General features: G+C 37.6%; 1 protein-coding gene across 1 annotated transcript in view; it reads left to right on the top strand.

The window, feature by feature from the left end:
- ADAMTSL1 (ADAMTS like 1) overlaps positions 1 to 16,334 on the top strand; it is a 344,714-nt gene that overhangs the window by 251,887 nt on the left and 76,493 nt on the right. Inside the window, exons 13-15 of the mRNA XM_066182248.1 lie at positions 839 to 986; positions 5,349 to 5,433; positions 14,582 to 14,883. Coding sequence (XP_066038345.1) covers positions 839 to 986; positions 5,349 to 5,433; positions 14,582 to 14,883 — 535 coding nt within the window. The remainder of the gene's footprint in view (positions 1 to 838; positions 987 to 5,348; positions 5,434 to 14,581; positions 14,884 to 16,334) is intronic.

The raw sequence follows: 16,334 nt of genomic DNA, 5'->3' as shown, positions 1-16,334 counted from the left end.
ATGTCCTTTCACAGAAGTAGTGAAATATTTTAACTTTGTGCATAAAGAGTTAGCTTGAATATAATTTCTCACCATCCTAGTTTCTCAACAAGTAAATTGGGCTTTAGAAGCTAGATTATCTTCCCCTACAGATGAAGTGTTTCTTCACTGATTTCCAAAGTGTTTGCTGATTTCCAGATGAAAGCTGCTGACCAAGAGCAAAGTAATATTGGTAACATCCATAGCACTTCCAACTGATTGGTAGTTTTGATCATCTTCTGTGCATCCAGTTTTGAAACAATCTGTGCACAGGGTAAAAGTTAATGAGCCAGAGCAAAAATAAATTTTAAAAAAACCAAACAAAACAAACTAAAAACACCAAAACACTTAAGAAAGTGTCTGAGGGAAGAAAGCCCAGTAGTTTCCCATTCTCTTTGGTGCTTTTTTCCAGAATAGTTCAGTGTAAACCTGGTTGATGCATAAGCCCCAGTATTTTGTCCAAGCAAAGCAGAGTGCCTCCAAATGAAACTGACAGGGTGTTACTGAGCATATCCAATATGGGACAGATGGCTACAAGTCAAGTAGGCAACATTGCAAGAGTGACACTGCAAGACAAGTCCAGAGGCTAAATGTCCAAATCAAGTAAATGTTCTGAGCAAAAAGGCAAAAAAAAAATCTGTCACTTTGATACCTTATCCATAATTACCAAATATTATGAATACTTTATTTTCAACGTTTCTGCATCATGCTTGGCTCTCTGATGTTGGATATTTCCCTTAGACCTATCAATTCTCTGTGTGATTTTATTTTTCTTTCTGTTTTCTCCTTTCATGTTTTTTTTTTTTTTTTTTCAATCCAGTGCACTGTGACCTGTGGACAAGGACTCAGATACCGTGTGGTCCTTTGCATTGACCACAGGGGGATGCATACAGGAGGCTGTAGTACTAAAACAAAGCCACACATAAAAGAAGAATGTGTTGTACCCACTCCTTGCTACAAGCCCGAAGGTAATGATGCAGAATGTTTCTCAGATTTTTCGGAGCTCTTCCATGTTCAGTCCGTTTTGTTTCTCTGCTGGCCATCACTGTTTCCACCTGCACTGAATTATGATTTTGCACCTGTCTGTTCCTGTCTGCCTGGCAGCAGCTTGGAGTGAATGCTGACCTCTTTTGTCTTACAAGCTTTGGCCTTTTCATAGCTAATTTGTGTACCAGCAGACTAAGAAATAGAAATGTAAATTTGGTTGTATTTTCACTGTTTGCATCTGAGCTAAATTTGCCTGTGTTTTAAAATAAATTTAATGAAATATATAAAATAATGCCTATAGTAAATAAATGTAACTGTAATTACAAAAGTGTCTGTTCATAACTTTTAGCATTAAATAAATCAGAAGCAAGCATATCTTATCATGAGGTTCTTCTTACTATCTAGTCTGCAAAATTTGTCAGACAGAACCATCTTATAGCAAATTATACAACAATTTGAATAGTAATATTTTCTTGCTTGGGCCTCAAACGGGGACTAATACTGGGATAAAATCCCCATGGTTTGTTGAAAAAAGGAGAAAATATTTCTGCATTTGTTTGGAGATTCTTATGGGATGGGAATGTTAGAAAGAGATCTGGAGATTGGATTGGATTAATAGACAGTAACCAGGTGCTGCAAACACATGTATTTGGTGATTTTTCACAGGTATATGAGCATGCATGGGACTGACTGTGCATGTATACAGCTCTATTGTTACCATTTCTGTGGCCCATATGCTGACTAATATATTGTAGAGCTCTGGGCTACAGCAATTCATGTGGACTTAACTTTTCTAAACTGAAGACTTCACTCTGCCATAAGAAGCAAACAATTCCTTTTTTAAAAAAATGTTATCTTAAAACATATTAAGAGCACTTTTTATGAAACCCTGTAAAACAAGACTGATCCAGGATCTTTTACTCTTCTAAGAAGGGATAGTGAAACACATAATTTTTAATTTTCTCCACTAAGAGGCTGGTGATAGGCACACATGCCAAGTTTCAAGATTCCAGTTTATCATGACCATAAGAATTCACAGTAATCTGCCAGGTACCAGATTGGTGAAGCCCAGACATGGAGTCTTTGGGAAGTAACAACTATGTTTTGCACTGTATTTTACTGGCCAATATGAGCTTACCCCATCCACCTTGCAAGATATATATATATTTAAAAAAAAAGAAAAAAAGTCCCTGTGACTGTGTTAGCATGACTCTAAGCCCTCATACATGTATCCAGTGGGTTTGAGCTCATTCAGACAACTGGGGTTTTTGGGGCATTGTAAGGTCTATGGTGTTCATAACACTGGTAGTGCAAGATCCCAGTCTGCCTGCATCATACAGTGTTAGCAAAATGCAGCAATTCACAAAAGAGATCTTGTGTTGCAAACCATCCAAAACTGACTTCTGCTTAGAAGGGTGCAAGGCTAGCTAGGAAAGATTTGCTTACCTCTATCTGTCATGAAGTGTCTTCAACTGGGACTTGTCAAGGAACAAAGTAAATTACTCCTTGCTGGAAATCCACCCTTGCAAGAGCATGGCATCTCTACCCTGCATAAATTCTTATGCTGCCCTTTGCAGCACATGCATGATTAATTTTCTGATTGTAGGGAGTAACATCCATTTTTTTTCAGATGGAATGAATAGTTCTGTGCAAAACTTGGCTTAACAATGTTTAGTTTTCCTCCTTCATCTTTGTTCTGCAACACTCTCACAGTTCTCCCTTCGTAATGAAAGAGGTAATGTTTGAATATCCACATATCTGAAGACTGAACAGTGATTTCAGGAGAGTGTTGGATTACATGGTATCCAGAGGTGTCATCCAAAACCAATTTTATTCTAGTTATAGACTAGAAATTTTGTCCTTTTTTATTTCACACAACTAGTGTTAGAAATTTAGAGCAGTAGTGGTAACAAAGTACCTCTCAGCTATTGAATTATTTAGTCCTAGTCTGGGGGTTTTTTCTGCAGCTGAATTTACACAAAGCAGAACACAATCTTCCAAGCTGACAGAAGCAGCAAGGCAAAAAAATGTGGAAGTTTTCTCTTCTCTTCTCTTCTCTTCTTCTCTTCTCTCTCTTCTCTTCTCTTCTCTTCTCTTCTCTCTTCTCATTCTCTTCTCTTCTCTTCTCTTCTCTTCTCTTCTCTTCTCTTTCTCTTCTCTTCTCTTCTCTTCTCTTCTCTCTCTCTTCTCTTCTCTTCTCTTCTTCTCTTCTCTTCTCTTCTCTTCTCTTCTCTTCTCTTCTTCTCTTCTCTTCTCTTCTCTTCTCTTCTCTTCTCTTCCTTCTCTTCCTTCTTCCCTTCTCTTCCCTTCTCTTCCCTTCTCTTCCCTTTCCCTCCCCTCCCCTCCCCTCCCCTCCCCTCCCCTCCCCTCCCCTCCCCTCCCCTCCCCTCCCCTCCCCTCCCCTCCCCTCCCCTCCCCTCCCCTCCCCTCCCCTCCCCTCCCCTCCCCTCCCCTCCCCTCCCCTCCCCTCCCCTCCCCCTTCACACACTCTGCAAAAAAGAAATAGAAGGCAAATTGTTAATGTAATTTATTTCGTTTTAGTTTATTCAAGCTCCAAGTCACTTTATGTTGCATCAATAATGGGAAAAAATAGGATACCACTAGATTAAGTAATGTTTTTCAGTTTTTATAGAGAATGTATATTCATCTAATACAACCTTTTTGTGTAATATAAGATATAAATGTTTTTACTGGAAGTGTTTCATAAAAGAAAAGATTTTACTTTCATCTCCAAAAGAAAAAATTCTCCTTAGCTTATGTTAGAAGTGCTTTTTGTTACTTTCTCTTCATGTTTCTGTCAAAGCACACTGTACAACATCAACATTTCTAATCCTCTAACAAATTTTACAGTGTAGATGATAATTACACCTGTAAAAATAGGAAGGTTATTTTAAAAGTCACAAAACAGGTTATGTTAGACAATGATTTTGCTTTTTACAAGCACTTCCATCTAAGCAAAAAAAATCACAGAAGTAAGATGTGACCTTCCAAAACCCATAAAACAAACTGGAGAACATACAAATAGAAGTATTTCCTACATATTCTGGATGATTAGGAAAATATAAACTAAGAGCTGTGATGGCAAACATTCATCCTTAAATGGCACTAATATGTTAGATTAAGAGCTTGGCAAGCTGTTTTTAAGGTTGAGAAATAGCATTCCATTACTGTCCCTCTTTTCCTGTTAATAACTTGCTTCAAGGAAATTTGCATGACTAAAGTTGCAGTAGCTATGCAGTCAAATTGTAGGTCATTGTTCCTCTGTGATACAACTGAGCGATGTGAAATGTTCACTGTTCTGCACAACAGAGCCACAGAAAATTCCTGACTATTCTGAATGACATTAACCTGCTCCTGTTGGCAACTACAAGTCCATCCCTACACAAACTCAAAATGCTTAGGTGATTTGTGAGTGGCAAATAGGTTTGGCTCTGGCTCTCCTCAGTGGTCTGAGTCTCACCACCCTTTGTGGTTTTTTTTCCCCTGATCCTAGCCCAGAACATTCTGTTGAAGTGCAGAGCTCCTTCTCAGCTTTTAGTGCTTTTAGTGCTTGCTCTTGCTTTATACCCCTGTAGAGCTGAAACAGCTCTGCTGCCTTCAGCTCATCTACTCCACTCTGACACTGCATGAAGTGGAGTTTGGCTTGCAAAGCATGGCCCTGCACTCCCCAGAGCAGAGCAGCTCATTACCCTGTGCGCACATCCTGGAGGGATGCTTCAAAAAGCAGCTCCACTGTTTTCCATCAGGAATGACAGATGTATCAACTCATTTTTTTTTAAATCCACATAGCTGATGAACTGATAAACAGAGTTGAAAAGCATAGCTGGGATATTTCATTATAATTTTCCTGTTGTATCACTCATCACAGCAGGTTTTTCTTTCTTTTTGTAATCTACGAAAATCAATCTCAGCATGTCTTCTGAAACTGAAAGGTAAATACAAGGATGTTACACATTTTGCCTCGTGTAATGGAGGCTTGTTACACTTGCAAGTTTCCCTCCAAAGAAGTACTTTCCAAAGTGTCTACTTTTACAGTTCCGTTGTATAGTCTGAAAGGTGACAATTTTAATTTGCCTGTCTGGCTTTAGAGCACTATAGCCCTTCTACCTGCCATGGTGAAATACCTGGCCATAATAATCTTGTAAGCAATGTAGTCCAGGTGATGAAAGAGTTTTTTTCTCTTCCCAGTGTTCTCATTCCTCTTTTTCTTCTTTTTGCCCAGCCTCCAAATATGTGAAGATACCCATACATCACACACATGCTTGGTGAACACAGGGAGGGTGGCAAACGTAGCAGTGTTACCACATGCTTCCTATTTTCATATGCTTGTGTTTGCTCTGTAGAGAAACTTCCCATGGAAGCAAAGTTGCCATGGTATAAGCAGGCTCAAGAGCTGGAGGAAGGAACAGCCGTATCTGAAGAACCCTCGTAAGTCTCAAAAATTTGCTTACAACAGGTTCTGGTTGTGTGATCCTGGGGAGCTGTGGTTGCTCCCTCCCTGGGAGTGTTCAAGGCCTGGCTGGACGAGGCTCTGAGCAACCTGGTTTAGTGGAAGGTGTCTCTGTCCACAGCACATGGAGCGGAAACTAGAGGATCTCTGAGGTCCTTTCCAATCCAAAGCCCTCTGTGATTCTGTGTTTCCATGTGGGAGCCTGGGACCTGCGCAGAACTAGCACAATCTCTCAAACGTATTTGGCTTGTCTTAAAGGATGAAGCTAACCCTGTGGAAATCCATGGTCTAAAGGCTGTTTCATACTTAGGTGCAAAGAGAGAGATTTCAAGAGGGTACCCCTATGTATTATATGTTCTCTATTACCAGTATATCTTCACAGCTTGGCAGCTTTGTTTATTTTGTCAATACCCCTGTGAAGTAACAGGCAAAACAAAGAAGTCAGTGATGATTCTCTCTTGCCTTTTTCTCCAAGGAAAAGAATAGTAATAGCAAAAATGTATAAATTTTAGCAGAAAATAAGCTAGAATCCTGTGATGCATACCACATAAGCTTGGAGCAATGAGACTGAGAAATTATAAGTACTGTTATGTTTTACTATAAGTACTTACTACATTTTAGATGTTTTTGTCTGAAACTGTGATAAATCCATGCTATAATTGCAACTTCTGTACGCAGCATTCATCAATAGCCAGTTCAATGTGACTGAGCACATGGCATTTTTTATTACAACTGCAATTATGTTTTAGATTTAAAAACATTGTTATGCAATATAATTGTAGTTTTGGCATGACTAATCTGAATTGAAGTAATTAGAAAGTGGAGCATTGCAAGAGAGCTGGAAACATATGTAACAAGTCCTTCAAAATAAAAAAAAATCCAGCTGCCATATGTATAAATACGTATATATGTATACAGAAAATATGTATATATAAAATATATATTTACAGAAGCATTTATACACATACACACAGACAAATGTACATTCATATGTGTTTATATATATTAGTAGCAGCTATCACATATAGTATAATGAAATCTTTACCTGCTTCCAGAGTTCCATAGACTTTATAGGTTGATTAAATCAGAGTCAAAGCCTAGAAAAATGGATATTTCTGGATATACTAATTTTTCATTCGAAAGTGCATTTTCTTGTGATTTTTCTCATGACTGTGCTAGGTTAATTTGCTAAATGCGCATTTATGAACCTGTAAAGAAAGCTTGGAAACATACTGATACACTGTTATGTGGTCGTATTAGGAATAATTTGTTACACTAAGAAATTTTTTATCAGCTTTGTGAACAAAGTTGATTGCACTGTAGAAAAGGAGTATAGGTGTGGGTGTGGGTGTGTGTGTGTATACATATGTGGGTATATGTAGTTTTAAATATTAACAAGAAGGGATTTGTAGAGAATAGGCATAATCTGTTGTTTGTCATGATATGTATTTTAATAAAATATTTTGGGAAACCTTATGGTTATATTACTTTTGATATGAAAACAGTCCTTGAGAGATCTAAAGGGAAAGGGGTTTAAGAATTTAAAATTGTTTTTAAGTGCAGTTATGATGCTTCCATATTTTATGTTCACTGCTCTGCTGCATTGAAGGCCCTTTTCTGCAGACTACTGCATCTACTGCAAGACTCCAGTGGTGCCAGTGAGATACTATTATTCCCATTCTGGACAATGGGCCACAGTCCAGACTAGTTTCCATCTGCCATGAGGTGACATTTCATATGCTTGTTTTCTCCTAGCAAGGCAGACCTCTGGGAGTATTTCTAATCTTTATTTTAGACTGATGAGAAACCTACTTAATATAAGTTCAAGTACAGATTTTTTATATGTGTTGACAGACAGAAAGAATAAAGGGCATGAAGTCAGGGTCTTCACACAAACTTTCCCAAAGCTTGGAGGTGCCTTGAGTTTAGTTTAGAATGACTTTGGTGATAAGGCACGAGACAGGAAATCCAAATAAAAACTTCGAGAATTTGTGCTGGAAGACCATCCATGCAATCCCCATTTGTAAACTGTAACATCATCTGCATCTTGGTCCAGAATAGCTAATCCCTTTCAGGAATCTTGAGCAGTGAATCTCCACCCAAAATTGGTTTCAGTGCCTCACTGTTAATAATGTTTTTCATTAGTGTCTAACTTCAAAGAGTAATTCATTTTAGGTCCTGATTATTCGATTGAAAAACTGTGTGTAGCAATGTAAAGAAGGAGACAAAACAATTAGAACTCACAACAAAACAAGGAACAATCAGCTTTGGGGCTAGCTTTATAGCATAATTTCATTCAGCTGTGTTGGGATTTCAAACACTCCAAGAGCAAGGTGTATTCCCTGGTAATGCACCTCTTGTCCAGTGCTTCTGCACCTGTGCAGAGACACAATGTAATACTCCATGGCCCGCCACCCTTACAGATGTCAGGCTACCACCCACATATTTTGGCTGATGAATGATCAGTCTGGTGTGTAGGTACATGGTAATTTGAGGCTTGTGAAAGTTGAGAGCTTTTTAATGTTGAATTGAGCTCTAGCTGGTGTAAGACTGTGTGTGACATGGTCAGCTATTTTGCTGACTGTGGACTAACCAAAATGTGAGCAGCTGTGGGGCAGGAGGAGCAGCAGAAGGCCTCCAGTGGCATGGTAAGCCAGGTGCTGAAGAGGCAGCATTTTGTTCATAACTGTGTTTATTTTAAATTGCAGCAATGGGAGTATCTTCAGACAAGCTATGCTTATATGATTTTTCTATTCACTCTGTTGGCGCAGTAATTAAAGATTTCATTACTCTACTTGGGCAGACATCAGCAAGGATTCATTTTTTCCCCCACTTCATCTGAGGCTCTTGCAAAGCCTTCTTATGCTACCAAGTCCCTGACTGCCTCCATTCTCCTCTACAGATAGGACCATTCTTTGTAGCCAGTAGACCATTCTTCCCTGACCACTATGACCCCTTCTCCCTTATCCATCCTTGGGCAAAGAAAACAAACCTCATCTATAGGCAATTCTATTGTCATTCTCAAAGTTTATATTTGATTAGAAGTTTAAAAGCTAAAACTCAAAATTTTCAGCATATTTCTTCTATAAATTGAGTTCTCACATTTGTGGATCTCTGTATTGCTGTCTTCTGATTTTTTTAACTTTCTATTGAATATTACTTTTGTTATGAAATTGCACACTATGTTTTATAAACCTACAGTATTTCTCATATACTATCCTTCCACCTGTAATTTGTGATCATTCTCTGATATGTGCTTCCAGAGCACCAGATGCTGCAATTTTATTCCTTCTGTGTATAATGCCTCCCATTATTTATATCTTCAGGAATTTCTAATGCAAGCAAGACTTACAGTTGAATTTTGTCTGTGTATGTCTGTCAGTTGCCTTCCTCTCCTCTCAGTAATGTCTGAATTTATTACTATTAACTGATTCTTACAGAGGTATAAAATTTTTACTGAGAATTTTACTCCTCTGTCAAACTTGATTGATATTCTTCAGGAAATACAGTGGAAATGTTTTCCACATGTGTCACTGAAATAAACAACTGAGTAGAATTCCCCAGATGAAGGAAAGATTTTTAAAGGAGTTCAGTCCTTAAAAGATAGCAGAGAATCCACTTGGGCACTCAGTCTTCAAGTGTAAATCCATGTTAAATATTTCTTTATTGGTTCTGCTTCTCAAAGAATCACAACCAATTCAGCCACTTCAGTTCTAGAGGCAATAGTTATGTTTGTGTTGTCTGACCTACTGCACCCCAAACTGGGATCAATTAAAAATTAATTGTGGACAGAACTACTATGAAATATTCCATGTTGGTAACAAAGTATTGTAATCTTTGTCAGAACAAATGTTTAAGGTGAGAAGGCCTTGCTGTCCTGCGGTGGGGGGCATGTAGTTCTCCTATTGCTGTCCATCCCTGAAGTGACCATTCAGCAGGTATTAGAAATGTTATCCGAGGAAGGAGCCACCATATCTTTCTGTCTGATCTCTTCCACTAGAATTCATTACACCAGCACAGTGTGTCAGCTAGAGTCAGAAAGACTCAGGATTAAAAGAGCATGGGTATTTCTATGTATAATGCGATTGTGTTTATGAGTAGTGGAGGGTTTCTTAAAAGATTTCTGCCTCTAACTTTTGAAAAATGCTTTTGTATGTTAGCACCATATCCAGCTTTTAACATACTGCCATAAATAACCCCAGCACTAGCCATAAAGAAAAGGCAGGGCTGGCTGGGGGATGGCGGAGTGATGGGGGAGTGGGAAAACAATAATATCTGGATGCCAGATGGCACCATCATAATGATGGGGCCAGTTCAGTAAAAAACAAAGGGAAATCCCTGACATGCATTAGCAGGGGTGACAAAGCCCTCAGGGAATTGGATATGGCCAGAGACACTAGTATGGCAGAAGCACTCAATATCTCTTTTTTACTTTTCAGTAGGTATTTATTCTTCTAAAAACACATAAGCTATTTTAATTTGATTTTCCTTGTTGAACAATTTCCATCATGTTCTTTGTACTTGATTCACAGGTTAGTAAGTTTAAAACTTCCTATTACAGATTTACTTTAAAAATAAAGCATAATATGATTGTTGGATTGCCAAAAAATAAAATGTGAGGACATATATAGCTTTATCTATTGAGCCATTGCTTATCCTCTTTAGATTCACAAAATGAAGAGGAGGAAGAAGAAGGTGTAGGGAAACTTCTTCATATTAAGATCTGCTATACACGGTTGGTCAAAGAGAAGGTCAGCAATGCAGCAGGCACACATTAGGTAATGATTTCTATCTACTCATTAAAGGACCCACCATACACAGTCACAACTACTTAGGATTTATGCATAATAACAGTACAGGACAGAAACAGTTATCTTTCCTTGTGGAGAAAGGCAGGAGTGAATGAAAAGCGCCAACAGCATCGAATAAAGAGACAAACAGGAATGGAAAATAATATTCAAACAACTTAAAAGAAACTATAGAGGGACAGAATGTAATCACTCTGATTGGAATTGGACCTATACAGCTGCCTCCAGTGTTAATTCTCTTGTAGATGGAACCTAATATTTTACTGATAAGTAGTAATGACCACTGCTTCACATCTCTGAACAATGACACCAGCAGCTATCCAGTGCTGTATGTGAGCATTCTGTGGTGTTACCCATGCCTTAAAACCTGTTGAAAGGTGGCATTTCCTGGAGGGAAATTATGGGTTTCTATTTCAGCTCAAGACAAGGAGTCTGGAAGTCTGTGCTCAGTTCTAGATCTATCACAGAAAATTCCCAAGCCTTCAAAGAAGCCACTGAACATTTCATTTCATCAGTAGTATCTGAGTTTAGTTACCTTAAAAGATGGGTTTCTCTGCCTTAGAACACTCAGTCCCACTGGTATGTGCATGTCTCAAAACCTCAGACTTTATCTAAGTCATGGATTTAACCAATGGTTTTTTAAAACAAACAAAAAAAAGCAAGAGGAAAAAAAGCAACAACCAAAAAAAGCCACTAAGCAATAAAAATTAAGGGCAATATGTAATTATGTAGCAGTGAAGAATTATAGCTATTTTTTTCTCCATATCTCAAAGAACATTAGTATTTATACACTTGCTTTTCTCCATAACACATAATGTAAGAACCCAAGTCTTAGAGAGAAGAGGCTGTTGCTACATGCCTCAAGAGTTTTGAAAATCTCTGAAACACCCGGCAGAGCTCTCCATGGGTCTCATACTGAACCCACTGTGACCTGCTGTGAAAGGTCTCCCACTGTTGAGCATTTAAATTGTCTTCTTACTTCTCTTCTGACTTCCCCAGTTATATATATGTTGCTATGTGGAGGGGAATATACATCAGTCCTTAGCTGAAGGAAGGAGTTATTGCCTTTCTCTTGTTTATTGTTATTAGAGGGACTATTATTACAGTGGGATTTAATTAAATATGGAATGACAACAGAAACAAGTCAATCATTTCCCAGTTTTTTTAAGAAAATACTTCTCAATATATCTATTTCACTGCTTCCATTTTTCAAGTAGCTCAGAGGCTAATATACAGAAATGCCTAATGCTGAGCAGTGGTAGATGAGCTATACGCAGGACAAACAACTTCAAATCCATTAACTGTCCCCTTTTTATTCATATACTTTTTGGGGTTTGTGCTCACCATTTGGCACCATTTGTCATTAGTGACAATACAAAGATATTTGAAAGCCTTTATAATTCTCTGGTGTTAGGATGATTGAAAATTCAGAAACATTGTATATTTATGTTATACATTCACATTACATAAATGTTCCATTTTTAATAACAATTACTGTATGGAGATTTCTTTGCAGGGTTTTCTTGCATTTCCCCTCTTTTTTCTACTTTTAACTCTTTTGATTCAGCTAATTTTCTCTTTAGCAGCTAACAGTTATACTAGAAGTAAATCACATTTCTAAAGTTAGCACTCAAAATGTAGAAGTTGGGCCTAGATAGCTGAAAAAATACCGTTTCCTGAAGGTGTTCTATTATTTTCATTATGAGTTGCTGACTCAGATGATATAATACATGGCATTTGTAGATCAAGACTCATTTCAAATAGGATCCAGTCTTCTTTAGTAATGTTCTTAATTTTGTTTCGTATGCTCTCCCTTTTTTCTCATGTTTGTATGTGTGATACACATCATGTGTAAATATTCCAAGTATTTGAAGTATCATTGTTTTTCTAAATGAATAATTTTAATACCTGGCAGAATGTCTTCCCTTTTGATTTGGAGTACAGGAGGTCTTCAACAAAGCAAAGTCACACAACAATTTACAGTGTTCAAAAAATATAAGGAAGACAGATTCTGATGAAGACTAGGACACTTTTTTCCATAATCTGATTAGGGTTTCTACTTTTCAGTTTTCCAGGTTAAGAAGCTGTACATTTCAACTCGTCAGAATATCTAAATCACAGTGGCTAATGCAAACTGCTTAATCTCTGACAGGAGATTTTCCACATCAAAATAGAATTACAGCAGCTGCTGTCCTAGAGTGGCCTGCCTGTACTGTTAAAGAGTATAACCCTCTCAAAATGAAAGATTTCATCTTGGAAACAAGACTGATATTTTAAGTTAAAATGTCTTAAGAGTAGGAAAATGTTATCAGTTTGCATCATTAGTTTCCCAAAAGCTTTGCTCCTAAAAGAATTTTAGCCATCTTTGTAGCAGCATGATAAATATTTTCAAATTTTATAATAATATCTGCAATTAATTTCTTTCCTTTCCATTACTTTCTGTGTAAAATGTTAGTAGCAGATGTCAGGTTTATAACAAGATGTTATATAAACATATATATATATATATATATATATATATATATATGGTTTATACCATATGTCTTGGTATAAACCACAAAAAGTGGGTAAAGAGATGCACACTCCCTGCTCCAAAGGACAGTGATGTTCCACTCAGAGATCCTGATATATACAACCTGGGAAAACATTACCTTCCCTTTTAGGTTTTGGATTTTTTTTTTAACTTCAACATGGAGGGAAAGTCCTTTTGTCAACTAGAGAAAGGCAGTGGGTGAAGGGGAGAAGAGTGTAAAAATATTTTCAAAGATGCTGATCACCAGACTAAAATTCCCGTTGTTTTTATCAAAACTGTTCATGGGATTCCCAAGGTAATAAATGAGTTTGCTAGAGCCCCAGACCACAGTAGAAACAGACAGATGTATTGCCTTCAGCCATGGGCAAAGCCGTCCAACTCTGGTGTGGCCTATCAAAATGAAGACCAGAGGAAGTGTAATACTGTCAGTGACAGCCAAGTTTCCAAGAAAAATACATCCCAAAAGCTGAGTTTGCAGAAGACAGATTCCAAACACTGTTAATGAGGGAGTGTTATCAACAGGAGTGTTCATGTGAGGCTCAGCGTGTATCAGTGCCAGATCCAACTATCCATTCTTTCATTCTACTCCTTGAGGTATAACTACTACCCTTGCCTTAGAACTTGCCTGTGGCAGAAAGCTTGGAAGAAAGGCCAATGGAGAAGGCAAGACAGTCAGATAAAGCTGTCTAAATTACCCTGTATTCATAACTTTAGTGCTCCAATAGCACTGACATCAGGTATCAAAGCATAGGTATAGAAGGTTACAGAAACTATTGTTTCTGGATAGATTTAGGAGTCAGCTTAGTTCAACATGAGCTCAGCAAAACAAGGTGTGTTACATTACTGCAAGAAATAGTAATGGTGTGATATAGACTTGAATGTGAATCTTAGGCTTGATAACTTTGAGTAAAATGCTAGTCCAATTCCTAGCACTGACATTGAAAAAGCAGCGACAACACGGAGAAACTGAGAAATTATTCCACTGTTGAGGAAAATAATGAGAGATGGAATTCAGTCTGTTTTATTGCAATGATAGGTGCAAAGTGCTTTTAATAAAATATTAATGGACTTCCAGAAGGAAAAATTTGGAGCATATAAGGGTTACTGATCAGTAAGCCAAGTGCAACAGATAAACAAATCCACACTAGAAACTAAACACTGCTGTTGTTTTGGTTTGGGTTTTTTTTAAATGAAAGTTAAAATGTCCTAGGGAAATAAATTTTAAAAATTTATTTATTTATTAAAATTTTCTTTAATATAAATTTTAAAAAATAAAAACAAACCAAACAACAAAAAACAAGCTAAAGAAATCGTGAATTCTGAAAGCTTCAAATTAAAACTTAGAAACAGTTGCTGTGATACAAGAACAATAAGTGAAATTGTTTTCCATGTAGTCCTGCAATTACCTGATAACAGCAACCTGCTCAATACTTACTAGAGAAAAAAATTACAACTAAGGCAAATATTATATATGTTGAATACTTGCAAAAGGTAGCTTGTGGGAACATCATGTACATTGGGCATATTTGGAAATTGTTTGATGCCTTGCACTGAGATATTTTAGGACCAAGATGGGTGTCACAAGGGTTTATCTTTCTTCTTGGATATCAGGAGACTCACCACTGAGTTGTCAATAGAACCTCCCATGTGTGTTTTTTAATAAATGTATGATGAGACAAAGTACTTGTTTTTCATTAAATAAAATTTGGCCTGTGTAGGACTACCCTGATTTTCCTCCCCTGGCAATTTGTGGACAAAACTTGCCTTGCTCTCTTCCTCTCGCAGGTTTATTCCAGAGGCGTGGTCCACCTGCAGTGTCACCTGTGGAGTAGGCAGCCAGATGCGGCTTGTGAAATGTCAAGTGCTCCTCTCTTTCTCCCAGTCTGTGGCTGATCTGCCCATTGACGAATGTGAAGGTCCCAAACCTGTATCTCAGAGAGCCTGTTACAGTGGTCCCTGCAGTGGGGAGGCAACTGAATACACCCCAGAGGAGACTCAGCTTTTGTATGGCAGCTTGCAGGAGTTCAATGCACTCTATGACTGGGAATATGAAGGCTTCACAGGGTGCTCAGAGTCCTGTGGAGGAGGTAAGTGCAAAATGTTTCTGTGCTGGATTTGCTTTCCTTCTTCAAGTGTAGGCTTGACACTTAATACCCATAGACATGCTGTTTTGCTGTGACTAGTTAGAATCATGGAATCATTTGGGAAGGAAATAAAACTTCAAGGTTGCTGAGTCCAAACATGTTTGAAAAGGCATGGATAAGAAATGCGAAAAATCCCATGTGCACAACATATTTTAGCCCAGAACTTCCAGATCTGTGCTCAGACTGTCACTAAGAGTGCTCAGTTTATCATATATTTCTGTTTCCTTTATCAGCGATTGCCCAAAGGCAATCACCAGAAAAACGTTAAACATTAAAGGGGTCTGGTGGTACATGCTAACAACCACATATCATTTTTAATTTTATCTCTTGGTTTGCTCTGTGCAAGGGAAAAAATGTGGAAATAAATTGTCCTCCCAAAGCAGATGAAATAAATAATGGATGTTTTAAGGGCTCAGCCACTCCCTAACTCCTATAAATAAGGGACATCAGCTCCAATCCCAGTGCAAAAGAAAACTTATGGCAAAATGGCACTAGTGATGTGGTTGTCTAAAACAAGCAGGCTTGGCAACTGTAGTTTCTCAAAGTTAATCAGTTTCTCAGGTTCCACATACTATAGACCATTAACACATTTCCTATATCCTTTTTTCCCCCCATCATTTTATTTAACTAGTTCTGAAAAATACATCCATCCAGTATTTTTTTAATTAAGTTTAGATTTTTCCATCTCTTGTCTTTTTACTTTACAACTTTCAGGCAATTTAAGAAAGGATTACTATAGAAAAATACAAAACGTATACTTTAGAACTGAAAACAACTCAGCATTCTATGAGTTAATAATCTGTACAGATTCACAGGTAATCAGTTACAGTCTTGAAAACCAAATTAGAAAATAATGCAAAGGTTTTCTGCGCTTACTTTTACCTTGCTGATGGTAGTCAACGTTTAGAGCAGTTCACAGCTGTCAGACCACTGACACTTTTGCTTTATTTCCTACACAAAAACAAAACAAAAAAGTGACTCTAGTGTGTGCTGAGTGGTGACAAACACTGATCTTACAGGAGTAAATGTGTTCATTAGTGGCAAACAGTAACAATTTGTTACACTTTTACTGTGATTACCAAAACCTGAACAGTTCCTAGAAATATCCTCCTGAAATGAAGTAATTTCTTAGAATATAGAGCTTATGCTTGTATTTTTCAAATGTAACTCACAGAGACTGATCTGTGGGAAATAATTTTCTTTATAAATTTAATCTCTTTCAATTGTCAGCAAAACCTTTTAGCCAAGATTTCTTTTTATCTGATATCAGCTCCAAACTTTTCAGATTAGCAGATGCTAAGTCAGATATTTTTTGTAGCCATAGGTGCAAGACTGGTCAAAATCATTTTATTTGTTTTAGAGTCCTGGGAGAAGAAACTGGATAGATGCAGAAG

The sequence above is a fragment of the Chamaea fasciata genome, unplaced genomic scaffold (assembly GCF_029207755.1).
Source record: "Chamaea fasciata isolate MVZ Bird 193981 ecotype frontalis unplaced genomic scaffold, bChaFas1.0.hap1 SCAF_4, whole genome shotgun sequence".
NCBI classification, from domain to species: domain Eukaryota; kingdom Metazoa; phylum Chordata; class Aves; order Passeriformes; family Sylviidae; genus Chamaea; species Chamaea fasciata.
This window is presented reverse-complemented; position numbering and strand designations above follow the sequence as displayed.